We start from the raw sequence: 14,979 nt of genomic DNA, 5'->3' as shown, positions 1-14,979 counted from the left end.
ACAGACTGAGATTAATCATTTACGCTTACATTTATTCAGTTAACAGATGCTTTTATCCAAAGTGACTTACAAGTGAGGAATACAATAAGCGATCATTGTGAAAAGGCAAATAGACACAAGAAGTGGTAACAATATAAGTTTCAGACCTTGCTTAGAGTAGCATAAGCTAGAATAGGGAGATTGCAATCAATGGCCACATTAACACAGCAGCAGAATACGGTTGTCAGTCCTGTATTTGAGTCCTTAATACTGTTGCGTTCACACACAGTACGAACTCACATGTAAATTTTCAGGACTCACAACCGCATTCTCAGAATATTTGTGCTGTGTGAACTGAACCGTACTGGACAACTAGTTGTCTGTCAAGAGAGCCGCTCTGCTAAGGTGTTCTGTGTGTGGTTTTGCTTTCGGTTACTTACTGCGACAGAGATGTGAGCTGTGTGTCATCTGAAGGTGTTAGGTCCAGTCACTGTTCTCCACCGGAGTGGCTCCAGTCAGTTTTGTGTTTCTTTTCCAAATTCAAATGCCATGCGTGAGATGTCGAAAAGCACGTGACACGCGAGTGCAACTGTTAAAGACTCTGGCTATCGCGTGTTTACATGCTGCTGTTGGTTAATGAAATTTTGATAGATGAACTCGTGGTTCAATTAGTCTTTTGTCATGTCAAAAGTGATAATACTTTTCAGTTTTATGGATGATGTATTATTAATATTATGTTGGTCACTGTCGTTATGGTTACTAGTAAGAGAATACAGGCTTGACTCTCATTTGCACATTCATACAGACAGTATTCCAGACGCTACTGTAAGTTGCTGGGTGAACGAAACATTTCAAGATTCACACCTGTAAGTAAATGCGATTGTCAATCCCAAAAAACTGACAGTGTGAATGTGACCAATGTGAATCAGACACAAGAGTTTTCAGTCTGAATCATGGACTCAATTGGTAATTTAAAGGTGCCATAGAATTGAAAATTGAATTTACCTTGGCCTAGTTGAATAACAAGAGTTCAGTACATGGAAATGACATACAGTGAGTCTCAAACACCATTGTTTCCTCCTCCTTGTGTAAATCTCATTTGTTCAAAAGAGCTCCGAAGAACAGGCAAATCTCAACACAGACTGTGATGCAACAGTCGGGATCATTAATATGTATGACCCCAATATTTGCATATGCCAGCCCATGTTCAAGGCATTAAACAAGCCAGTATTACAGTTTTTCTCAATTGTTTACACACAAATATTGGTACTTGAGACACAATGACCACAGCATGTAACTCATGCACCAACCCCCTGAAACAATTCTGCTAAACTACAAGCACAATTCCTGCTTTACACTCACATTGCAGTTCTAAAACACACTTTTTTCAAAACACTACACACAATTCTCTGCATTTGGCACAATTTTCGGGCAGAAAAATCTCTTGTTTTCACATGGAACACACTGCCATTCAAATATGCACACTGACTCATCACATGGGCAAACACCTGTCACACATTTTTACAATTAGCAAACAGAGCTTTAGCATAAAAGGGCAACAGGTGAGCTCTTCTGTTTTGGAGCAATGGATGCCAACAATGGAAACAGAGGCAGAGCAGCATAGTTTTTTTTTACTGTAACTGTATACAGTAAATTCTTCTGTTGTTTTGTACGGTATGTGCAACTTTGCATTGGTTGGGATGTGCACTGTAAATTGTTTTTGTTGGAAAAATAAAATATATTTGTTACCGTGTATTTGTGTGTTCTGACTATATATACATATATATGTATATATATATATATATATATATATATATATATGTATATGTATGTGTATATATATATGTATACGTATGTATATATGTATATGTATGTATATATATATATATATATGTATATGTATGTATATATGTATATGTATGTATATGTATGTATATATATATATATATATATATATATATATATATACACATACATACATATATATGTATATATATATATATATATATATATATATATATATATATATATATATATACTACAAATATTTTACAACACACTTATGTATGTACTGTCTGTAGTAAGTGTAACACTGAACCAAATAAAGACCAAAGTCATTATGATGAATGGAGAAGTGTTTTACATAGAGCACATCAGTGTTCAACTGGTTCTTATAAATGTCTATTCATATGATGGTTTGTGTGTGTCATTTGAAAACAAAATACCATTTTTATAAGAAAGAACATTGTTTTGAATGTAAAGTTTCATTTTGCAGGAGAATTGAGGGGTTTTGCCCATTGTGTGTGAGTTGTTTGATTTGTGTGTAGAGTTCTGAGAGTATGAGGCATGCTTTCAGAAAATGTGTGTAAACAATCAAGAAAAACTGTAACGTTTGGATCTGTGCACAGCTGAATCATCAGACTAGGTAAGCAAGTAAAGACAATAGCGAAAAATGGCAGATGGAGCAATAATAACTGACATGATCCATGATATCATGATATTTTTAGTGATGTTTGTAAATTGTCTTTCTAAATGTTCCATTAGCATGTTGCTAATGTACTGTTAAATGTGGTTAAAGTTACCATTGTTTCTTACTGAGAAGATCAGAGTCGTGTCATTATTTTCATTTTTAAATACTTGCAGTCTGTATAATTCACAAACACAACTTTAGCCCCGTTATCCGCAGCATACTATCAAACTCATTCAGAATCAAATGTAAACATCCAAATAAATACTGTACTTACGCGATTAGACATGCTGCATGACGAACACTTTGTAAAGATCCATTTTGAGGGTTATATTAGCTGTGTGAACTTTGTTTATGCAATGTATTATAGAGATGTGAGCTTGGGGGCGGGGAGCACAAGGATTTAAAGGGGAAGCACGCTGAATCGGCACATTTAAAATTATGCCCCAAAATAGGCAGTTAAAAAAAAATGAATTAAAAAAATCTATGTGGTATTTTGAGCTGAAACTTCACAGACACATTCAGGGGACACCTTAGACTTATATTACATCTTGTGAAAAAGCATTCTATGGCACCTTTAACTCACTTCCTCACTGAATCGACTAACTTAAGTTTATCTTTTCAGAACCACTAACCATGTTTAAAATGCACTTTTGATTCAGTGTTCTTTTCATTTGAATTCTGCTTGAATGCACGATTGAGTTTACTTTCAATTTCTCGAACTTGTGTACTCTGTGAATAGGGATTGGCGGCGACTGTTATCCAGGTGATTTAATGGTTTTTATTCCTATAAAATATAATCATAGCAGCGGCATATTCTATCCTAAATTCACCCTCATGAGACAGCTTTTTTTTTCCTTCAACGAGAAATCTCATCACATTTTAATCTCATGAGATCTCGTCAAACTCCTACAAGATACCTTTACTTAAAGGGTTAGTTCACCCAAAAATAAAAATTCTGTCATTACTCACCCTCATGTCGTTCCCCATCAGTAAGACCTTCATTCATCTTCAGAACACAAATTAAGATATTTTTCATAAAATCCAATGGTTCAGTGAGGCCTGCATTGCAGGTGATTTCAAAACACTGCTTCAGGAAGCTTCGAATCTTTACGAATCTTGTGTTTCGAATCAGAGTTTCGGAACGTTAAATCATGTGATTTTAGTAAACGAGGCTTCGTTACATCATAAGTGTTTCGAAATATCAATGGTTCACGTGACTTTGGCAGTTTGATTCTCGCTCTGAACCTCTGATTCTAAACAAATGATTCATGAAGATTCAAAGCTTCATGACGCCGTGTTTTGAGACCATCAGAAAATGAATCTCATTTCAGAGGGAAAACTGGATAATTTTCTGATCCCATTTGACAATATTTTGCTTTTTTAAGCATAAACACTTCATTTGGATACATTTTTCAGAAAATGATTAATATCTTAAATTATTTTGCTTATCCAGTAAATGTGTCGTGATTTAAGAATGCTTAGATATTTGTAATGAAAAACAAGAGACAAACACTGAGTGAAAACACAGTCAAGATATGCTGCAAAAAAGTTATTTTCTAGCATGTTGTTAAAATGTTAAAAATACACAAAAACTAAAGATGTGTTTCTGCAGTGAACGTATGCATTTTATCACACAATACCAACATCCTTCACTAGAAAAATCAGCACAACACTGTCACTAATGTTCAGATGAATGAACAAAGACGAGACAGAAACTCACCGGCTGTTCTGGATCTGAGTCGATGAATCAAGAAATCAAGAAAAAGAGTTTTGCATGATTCCTCCACAAGTGGGCACTAAAAACATGAGAAAATACATGTACATGTACACTTTCCACATCAAGAAGTTAGGTTCATATTTATCTGAATAAGGGAATAGGATTATTTAATTTACAATAAATTATTGCAGCTCTTGTAAAGTTGGCATGAAACAGTTCTTCCCTATTGTGACATATATATACGAGTGAAACGGCTGTTCATAAGATTAAGCAAAGATACTCAATGTGCATTTGATCTGATATAACTGGATTACAAGGATATTAGATGCATTATGTGAATGCTTGGCTAAAGTGAGTCTGAGCTCCGAACATTCCAGAATATTCCAGAGTTTAGGAGCCAAATGTGAAAACGCTCCCCCTACTTTAGTGGACTTAGCTATCCTTGGTACTAGAGTTTTGTGATCTTAAAGAGCGTGATGGATTGTGGGGCGATAGAAGATCAGTTAAATACACAGGAGCTTAACCATTAAGGGCCTTATAGGTCTCTAGCAGTACTTTATAGGTAACCAGTGTAGAGATGATAAAATTGGGGTTATACGATCATATTTTCTTGACCTGGTAAGAACTCTAGCAGCTGCATTTTGGACTAATTGTAGCTTGTTTATTGAAGATGCAGGAGAACCAGCTAGTAATGCATTACAGTAATCTAGTTTAAATGTCATGAATGCATAAATGAACTTTTCTGCATCAGAAACAAATAACTTGTTCCGTAGGTGGAAGAACGCTTTTTTTTTTTTTTACAGAGCCTCGCACATAACATGCAGGAAAAAAAATAGTAGGCTAAATCATGCGCATGCTTTACTAAGTGTTTCCTTCGATTTATAAATCATGCACACGATTTACTATTTCGTTCCCTCAATTTGCTAAATTGTGAGCTAGATTTTGACTACACTCCTGGGTCCAGTGTGCTCTTGTCTTAGTGTGCACGACAGGTTTCACACAGACAGGCTCTTGTCAGTATGGCGGCGTGGGTTTAAATGTTCCCACTGGAATCGAAGAGTTTCGACGTAGCGCAAGTTCCCTCAAAAGTACGCGGTATCTAATTCTCTTCTCAGAGAACCATGATTACATGCGTAACCTGAGACATTTTCACTGCGTTCACTCCTCATCGCACTATTGTTTTCCTCCAGTGAAAACTGAATGTGAAGACGTACTTTAGAAAATGTTATTTTAATTGCATTAAACTTTTAAAATAAAACTTATTATTGGTGTGGCATTAGATTAGCATCATGCACAGAAATGATTAAAGACACAATCGTACTGTAAAAATTATTTGTTGGTTTAAGTTAAAATGTAGCCCAATCTAGTTACATTAAAATTTTGAGTTCATTTAAATAAAAATTTGATTTAATAGAGAAAGAGATTAGTTTATTCAACAAACTCAAAATACTGTTATCTGAACAACATTTGTGAACCTTATCTGATTTGACAAAAGGTTTTGTGAACAGTTGTGATAAGAAATCATGGAAAAAAAAAAAAATGTTTTTACAGTGCAGTGGCAGACGGCACTCAGTCAATACACTGATTTAAACTGCTTATCAGAGTGAATGACAAACAGAGAGAAACATCAAGTTTCCTCTCTCAAGATCCATTAATGTACTAAAAACATATTTAAATCAGTTCATGTGAGTACAGTGGTTCAATATTAATATTATAAAGCCACGAGAATATTTTTGGTGCTCCAAAAAAACAAAATAACGACTTATTTAGTGATGGCCGATTTCAAAACACTGCTTCAGGAAGCTTCTCAATGGTGATTGGGCTCTCAGGTAAGATCCCAATCCGTCAGTTCAGCTCTGACATTACGTCTAACGACTGACTGAAAGGGAACTCAGAGTTTAAATGCTAAATAGGAAACTAGGTCAACATGCAAATGGCAGGGAACAAGAACCAAAACAAAATGAAACTAATAATAACTGTTACATTTATAGCATGGGTAAGGTCCAAACTGCAAAAAAATGTCTATTTACAAAAAATGTAAATTTGATAAAGCAGACATTCAAAGGGGAAAAATGCCTGCAATTATTTATGGCATATTTATTTACTTACATAAATTTATTAGAATTAACTGAACATTTGCAAGTTGTTAAGACTAAAAGTAACTACACCTGAAAATGGGCCAAACCACTCTTCAACCACAAACCATGCTGGCAAAAAACAAAAGAACCTTTACTTTTTTTGTCACGAGAGAAACATTTCCTGTACTCATCAGTGCCACTGCCAAACAGACGATTCGCATCACACTGGTATGTATGGCATCTCACAATATATGATAATTTAAAATAATTTAATTTCAATTTAATCAATTTTTAATTTTGGATTCAATATATGAATGTGCAGTTTTATAAAGTCTTACAGTGTTTTTATTACAATAAATAAACAATAAAAGAGAAGAAACTTTAACACTAAATAATATTGATGTCTAATTTATTTATTCTCTCTGCACAGATACAATCAAATATGGAATTGTCAGGTGAGTTTGTTAAAGGGGGATGTTTATCTGTGCCCGTTTTGTTTGTTTGACTACAACAGGCACTGTGTAGATTCAGACTATGGTCGAGACAAGATAAAAAGTACACATTAACATACTTTTAAAAATAGAAGTTGCATTTAAAAGAATAAATGCAAACTTAATGTAATGTTTTCAGACATAAATTTAGTAGTCAAACTTAAGAGTGTTTTTCATAAACCGGTAAGTAGGATTTAAATACACCTCAATATGTAATATTATAATTACTTCTATTGTCTTTTAAATATGCTTAAAGTGTACTGTGAAATGTACAGATACAGTAAAATAAGATGTCATTTCTTTAATATGTCATGTATTTAATAAGTATTTTAAATAGTTATTTAAAATGTACTTTAAAATGTTTAAAACATTTTTACAAATTTCCCTTTTTAAAAAGTGTACTTAGGAGTCATGAAAGGGGGTTTAGGTTCACTTAAGCGACCTTTTATTTAATTAATATTATCCTTATATATTCAATACAGTTAAAGAGTTAGTTCACCCAAATATAAAAATTCTGTCATTAATCACTCACTCATGTCGTTTCACACCTGTAAGACCTTTGTTCAACTTCAGAACACAAATTAAGATATTTTTGATAAAATCTGACGGCTCAGTGAGGCCTGCATAGATAATTAACACTTTCAAACACCCAGAAAGCTACTGAAGACATGTTTAAAACAGGTCATGTGACTACAGTGGTTCAACCTTAATGTTATGAAGCGACAAGAATACTTTCTGTGCGCCAAAAAAACAAAATAACGGCCTTTACGAATCTTTTTGTTTCAAATCAGTGGTTCGGAGCGGCAAAGTCACATGATTTCAGTAAACGAGGCTTTGTTATATCATAAGTGTTTCGCAATTTCAATAGTTCATGTGACTTTGGAGGTTTGATACACGCTCCGAACCACTGATTCATAACAAAAGATTCAACGAAGCAGTGTTTTGAAATCGCACATCACTAGAGATTGTTGAATAAACCTGACTGAAAGTTGTGTAGAAGGATGACATCCATTTTCACTGATAATACACAATATATTTTTGTGTGTAGTCATCTGCTTAACAAAGCTGTTTGATACATGGTTATGTTTATACAGCACTAGAGAACACCGCAATGATGTCTTCCTCAGACCCGTACCACTGTCCCTCTCTTCTGGAGACCTTGACCCGGGTCAGATAAGTTTGGAGATGCTTATTAATTATTATTAATCTTTATCATTTATCAATGGTGTTACTCTGACAAATGCATTTATTTCCACTGCATGTCATTCTCATGTTTATTTTAGATTGATCAATTGTTTGTCCACAAAGAACAAAGTCTGGATGAAGTTTGTGCAGAAGGTTTGTTCATCAGCATTTCATGAATGAAATACAGCAAAATCAAATTAGCAACACTCTTATCTCCTACCTTTTCATTTCTTAAAGTTTGCTGTGGAATAAAGTCTAACAATCGATATACTGTGAAGAATGATAATGGGCACAAGATTTTTACTATTCTTGAGGACAACGATTGTTGTAACAGGACTTGCTGTGCTGGAGCGCGTTCCTTCATAATGAGTGTTTTTAATAACTCAAATCAAGAGATCATCAGACTGGTGCGGCCGTTTGTTTGCAACTGCTGCGGCAATGAGGTATGAATGTTATCTTTATCTTATTTAGCTCTTAATTATGTTGTTCTACATATGATATGGTGTATGTTTATTTTAGGTGGAAGTTCAGTCTCCACCGGACGTTACCATTGGATATGTTCGACAAAACTTTCACATTTGCCTACCTAAATTCACCGTTGAGAATGAACGAGGTGAACCGGCATTTAAGATCGTGAAACAGCTTGAAACTTGTGCCTGCTGCACGGATCAAATCTTTGAGGTGACGCACATACACCCAGATATAAGATTCAACTTTCTATTGACTTTTATTGTTTTTAAATTGACCAAAGATATTTTCTGTCCTGTAACCTTAAACATAACATTCACAACCACATTATCAACCACACAACCACAATCATAACAGATTATATTTATAATGGTATTTAATATGCATACTAAGCCATTGTCCTCGTTGCCTGACCCACATTGGCTGTAGATGATTTCATTTTCTGGGGAAACTGATCCTGACAAAACCTGATCCCCCCTATTCAAAATATGACAACACTGAATTTTTACATTAAGTGTATATTCGTTATAACCTGAATTTTTAAATTCAGTGTATCTTAAGAGGGTTAGTTCACCCAAAAAATGTTTTTGATGTAATCCGAGAGCACCGTTATTACCTCTTTCAAGGCCCAGAAATGTAGTAAAGACACATGCTCACGTGAACAGCGTCAGAGACTGACACAGATGAGAAGAAATTGTTGAATAAAGTCATTATATTTGTTTTTGCACACAAAAACTATTCTTGTCACTTCATAAACTAAAGGCAACTGTAGTCACATGGACTATTTTAACAATGTCTTTACTACCTTTCTGGGCCTTGAAAGTAGTAATAACGTTAGAGTCTATTGGGGAGGGGGGGCAGAAAGCTCTCGGATTTCGTCAAAAATATCTTGATTTGTGTGATGAACAAAGGTCTTATGGCTTTGGAATGACACGAGGGTGAGTAATTAATTAATGACAGAATTTTCATGTGACTACAGTGGCTCAACATTAATATTGTAAAGTGATGCTTCTGAATTATTTGTTATGAATCAGTGGTTCAGAGCGCGTATCAAACTGCCAAAGTCACATGAACTATTGAGTTTTCACTTTCACTTACACTTATGATGTAACAAAGCCTCCCTTACTGAAATCATGTGATTTTGGCGCTCTGAACAACTGATTCGAAACAAATGATTTGTAAAGATTCATGAAGCAGTGATTTGAAATTCCCCATCACTAGATATTGTTGAATAAAGTCACTATTTTGTTATTTTTGCTGCACAAAAATGCTTTATAATATTAACGGTGCCTTAGAACGTTCTTTCACAAGATGTAATATAAGTCTAAGGTGTCCCCTGAATGTGTCTGTGAAGTTTCAGCTCAAAATACCCCATAGATTTTTTTTAATAAATTTGTATAACTGCCTATTTTGAGGCATCATTAACTATGCACCGATTCAGGCTGCGGCCCCTTTAAATCTCACGCTCCATCTCACCATCTTGAAACTCAATGTATGTCTTTTCCATGTACTGAACTCTTGTTATTCAACTATGCCGAGGTAAATTCAATTTTTGATTCTTGGGCACCTTTAAGGTTGAACCACTGTAGTCACATGAACTGTTTTAAATATGTCTTTAGTAGCTTTTTGGGCACTGAAAAGGGAGTTGTTGTTGCTAGTGATGCAGGCCTCACTGAGCCATCGGATTTTATCAAAAACGAAATAAATGAAGGTCTTACTTGTGTGGAACGACATGAGGGCGAGTAATTAATGACATAATTTTCATTTGGGGGTGAACTAACCCTTTAAGAGCACAGAGAGATTCACGATTGCACACTGAGAGCGCGCACTCAATATCTGAGAGAGAACAAAACCAGTTGGTATTTTTAACAGCACGTCTTGACATTTGTCAATAAAATATGCCATAGAAACCTGGGGGTATGATAAAAATTATGCACCATACATACAATACCTGCAATTCCGCGCTGACATTCAGGCTCTGTAACTGAAACGAGAAAGTGACAGGAGGAGCGGGTGTGTGTGACAGTCGCTGTCTGAGATGAGAGAATGAGAACGCACCGCTGGTAAAATATCAGGGTTTTCATTGGTCCATTTATGAACAGATATCTTTTATTGGCTACTGAAATGCCAGTCAAAGTTTTGAATATTGATTCAAATTGTAGGCGTACCTATGAGGCGTACTCAATAACAGAATGTGATTTTACAAGTAGCAAAGTAGATTACTTAGCTTAATTTGTAATTACAGAATGTCCTCAAAAAAGTACAAGTAGCCTACCCCAATAATTACTTAATTACAGTAACATGAGTAGTTGTAATTTGTTAATTCAATCTTATGAAAAAAAACAAAAAAAAACAATTGCCTACACTACACCAAAGTCCCGTTCAAGGAAAGTCAACACCTCCGGGCAGCGATTTTGGGCACCCAAAAACGGGGGAATCCTGAAATCTCAAAAACTGCTTGAACTCGCAATTAAATTACATATTTCAAATCAACAACAAAATCTGGCATGAACTGTGCCATAAATGTTGTTGCTTAAAAAGCCTATTTTTCAGGCTAAACGAGTCAATGCACATGTGCAGTCATACACTCTAAAAAATTTTTTTTTGGGTCAAATATGGACAAACCCAGCCATTGGGTAAAATTTTTTAATTTTATATCACTTAATATGAACTATATCACTTTATATGAACATGAAAAATGTGTTTAACAACATATATTTAACGGTGTAATTTCTGTATCTTTTACACACAGCTGGTGTCTCTGAATGAGGCAGTGACAAACAGACCATTTGGCAAGATCTTCAAGCCTTTCTCAAGCAGTGCCCCAAATATAGGTGTGGATTTTGTGGTGAAGTTTCCGAGAAACCTGGAAGTCAAAATGAAAGCTACTCTACTGGGGGCCTGCATTCTCATTGTAAGTATAGTTAACAATACTTAAAAAAAAAAAAAATCAGCATCTTACTATAAGACTTGTTTACAAATTATTATTATTATTAATTATAACTCTATTCATTTTCAGGACTGTTTGTATTATGAAAGGCAGCAAAGATCATTACTGTGAAGAGATGTATTGTAAAAAAAAAAAAAAAAGTTACCAAGGTGGAAATTTTTATCTTTGTGTGCATGTAACACATCTTGTTTCCTGTTTGGATACAGTAAGCCACCTTCAGAAAGAAGACAGAAAAAAGACAAATGTCTGATGACTACTTGCCAAAATATCCTCCAATAAAGGCTGTAGAGAAAAGAATCATTGAACAGAATATGGCTTTTTTATATTGAATCTCTTGATAAACAAACAAACAAAAACAATAACAACAAAAAAAAACTTTCACATGGCAAATGCTGTTAAAGTAACTAACAATATACTATGTCCTTTTCTGGGGAGCGTAACTCTCTTGTTTATTTATTCTTATTTATTCTTCAAAAGTGACTTTTTTTAGTTTGTGGCTCTCGCTTATAGAAAGGTGACAGTGAGGTGTTATCTGAGAGTAAAGCAAACAGCAGAAACCACAAACAGACAGATGAAGTAGGTGCTGATGATGTGAAAAACACAACCACAGCTGACTGGCACTTTGGGTTTCTCGTCATGGGAAATACACAGAAAATGTTCCTATTTAAAATTTAAAAATTATTCTCTGCTGCCTTGATGGCTTAAATTAATTGCACAGACATGCAGCCTGTATTTTCTTAATTTTTTAATGCTCTGTCTATGTTTTTTTTTTATTCTTAATGTGTTATAATACATGCATAATGCCTCATAAATTACTTTAGAGGGAGTTTGTGTGCAATTTTTACCTAGGAAACTTGTATTTACGATAATTCCGATAGCATGTGAAGGCAACAAAACTGGGTGGTATATTTCCCACAAGACATGTGTATACTAATGTTGCATCCGTCCGAATATGCCTACTTGCCTACCAGTGTTGGGGAAAGTTATTTTTAAAAAGCATTACAATATTGCGTTACTCCCTAAAAAAGGTAACTACTTGCGTTAATTTTTATGTAAAGTAATGCATTACATTACTTTCACATTACTTTTTCTCACCTGTGCTGGACTTGTTTGTTTGTTTTTTAATAATAACAAAAAAAGGTCTATTTTTGGCAAATGTTAAGGCCCTTTCACAACAAAAGTGAAATGAATCAGGCTGATGGAAATGTATATTTACTCCAGTACAGTAGAGGGCGCAGCTCAAACAAACCTTTCAGCTGTGCTGGCATTCTGAAAGGGTAAGTTCACCCAAAAATGAAAATTCTCTCTTTAATTAGAGTAGGGTCAGGCTGCAGACCATGGACGAGTGGAGCTCCACTCTCGAACAGGAAATACGTCACCTCCACTTGTGTTTTACTAACCTCTACACCTACCCCAACCCTAAACCTACCCTTACAATAATACAAATACAGTAATTAAACTAGTGGAGGTGATGTATTTCCTGTTCGAGAGTGGAGCTCCACTCGCCCCATCATGAAGCTTTACAAATCTTTTGTTTCGAATCTGTGGTTTGGTGCGTGTATCAAACTGACAAAGTCACGTGATTTCAGTAAACGAGGCTTCATCATGTCATAAGTGTTTTGAAATTGGCATATGTGACTTTGGCATATGCTCCGAACCATTTATTCGAAACAAAACATTCAAGAAGCTTCAAAGATTCGCAAAACTAATCCATATGAATCAAGTTGTTTTAGTCCAAATTTTCTGAAAAAACACGATCACTTTATATGATGAACAGATTTCAGCTTTTATTCACATATAAACATTCATCAAAGCAGTTATGGTAAACAAAAAATGAACCAATGAGGTTAGGCAGCACTTTTGAGCTTCTGTTTATGTTCTCTGATCCATGTTTATGTGAATAAAAGCTTATATTCAATCTGTTCAGTGTAAAAAGTGATTGTGTCTCTTCAGATTTCATTAAAAATATCTTCATTTGTGTTCCGAATATAAACGAAAGTCTTTTGGGTTTAGAACGACATGAGGGAGAGTAAATAATGACATTATTTTCATTTTTGGGTGAACTAACCCTTTAAGACTTTTTCTGTCATCATTGCTGTGGAAATGCCTGGTAATTATAATATAATATAATATAATATAATATAATATAATATAATATAATATAATATAATATAATATAATATAATATAATATATACATTTATTTTTTTACTGAGAAGAGTATTAGACATTAAAGTCTTATATAATGCCACTAGAGGGCGATAATTCACCATGAATGTAACACTGCAGCTCTGATCTGATCTCCGCACATGTGACCAGAAAACTCTCAAGACAAAGAAATCCATTCACTTGAATTGTTCTTAGATTGGAGGGAAAAGACAAATATAATTCAATTGTTTTTAGCTAGTGATTTTTCTAGTCTCACTACATTAAAAGGAAATGTCATTAGAAAAGAATAGAAGAGAACAGAAAAGAATAGATCAACAGGCCAAGACCAATTCAGTTTTAAAATATAAATGTGAAGAATAAAATGCATCAGCTCTAGACTGACTTTACACACAGGTATGATGAACATTATATTGCACCTGATGGAAAACCACACCGCATCTTTTGTTCTCTCTGAGCTTCAGCGTCTGTGTGTTTAAATCCAGCAGATGGAGTCGAAGGTCTTTTCGGAAAACACCTACTCAGGGGTCGTCGCCATGACACCCACAGCCTCCGGAGACGGCTCTGTATCCATGGAGATGACTCTGTCCAGTGCAGTGGCCAGAGATAGTTGACCTTAGGAGGTGACCTTTGACCTGAGGGTCACTCGGGGGGTCAAGGGGTCAGTGGTGGCCGGAGGGCTGGGACGTACTCACACTGATTGGCTGTCGTTTTAACTGGCTCAACCTTCATCAAGATGATTAGAATATTGACCAATTTGCCGTGCATGTAAATGGCGGAGAACTCGGCACACAAGATGACATCTTTCTGAAAGTTTGATAGTGAAACGGCAGATTATAGTTAATACTGATTTTGATGAATCTGGAAAGGATTAACAGAACGAATCACTAAAGTGTGGTTAGATGTTAAGATCATCATATTTCACCCCAAAATCAAAAGAAAAATTGCATTATTTTCATGACAATTAAGCACATTTTCTCCCCAGTGTGTGTGAACATTTTACGTATGTCATTCCCATTATTCTTAAAAATAATTTTGGTAAGTTTCAATAAGGTTCCACTTGTTTAGGTACCACAATTTCTACATTTACTAATACATTATTAAAATCAAACATTGCATGTTATTATTTAATGGAGTTAACAATAGCTAACTAATTGTATTTTTTTTTATTATTTACAAATGTTAACAAAGATTAATAAATATTGTTTATTGTTAATCAACATTAGTTAATGCATTAAGTAATGTTAACTAATACAAAATGCTGGGTTAAAAACAACCCAAGTTGGGTTGAAAATGGACAAACCCAGCGATTGGGTTGTTTTAACCCAGCGGTTGGGTTAAATGTTTGCCCAACCTGCTGGGTAGTTTTATTTAACCCAAATATTGTTTAAAAATTACTGTATTTCTTGCTTAAAATGAACCCAAAATAGGTTGGAAATTAAAAGTCAGACACATAATTACTAGAGGCAACAATAA

At 34.7% G+C, this 14,979-nt stretch overlaps 1 protein-coding gene across 2 annotated transcripts; it reads left to right on the top strand.

Annotated features, from left to right (window-relative positions):
• The first annotated feature begins 5,364 nt into the window (after positions 1–5,364).
• On the top strand, positions 5,365–14,633 carry LOC125250205 (phospholipid scramblase 1-like). Of its 2 annotated transcripts, none has more exons than XM_048162681.1 (8): positions 5,365–6,472; positions 6,675–6,699; positions 7,830–7,903; positions 8,019–8,073; positions 8,158–8,363; positions 8,440–8,601; positions 11,141–11,302; positions 13,989–14,633. In XM_048162681.1, exons 1-8 carry the CDS (start codon positions 6,341–6,343, stop codon positions 14,115–14,117), a joined length of 945 nt encoding a protein of 314 aa, XP_048018638.1. In that variant the 5' UTR covers positions 5,365–6,340; the 3' UTR covers positions 14,118–14,633. The 2 variants fall into 2 exon arrangements, with proteins under 2 accessions (XP_048018638.1, XP_048018639.1); XM_048162682.1 differs by lacking the exon at positions 13,989–14,633 and adding an exon at positions 11,408–12,157.
• The last annotated feature ends 346 nt before the right edge of the window (positions 14,634–14,979 follow it).

Source organism: Megalobrama amblycephala, linkage group LG17, assembly GCF_018812025.1.
Source record: "Megalobrama amblycephala isolate DHTTF-2021 linkage group LG17, ASM1881202v1, whole genome shotgun sequence".
Classification (NCBI taxonomy): domain Eukaryota; kingdom Metazoa; phylum Chordata; class Actinopteri; order Cypriniformes; family Xenocyprididae; genus Megalobrama; species Megalobrama amblycephala.
Note: the sequence above shows the minus strand (reverse complement) of the source record. Positions and strands in the feature narration are given on the sequence as shown.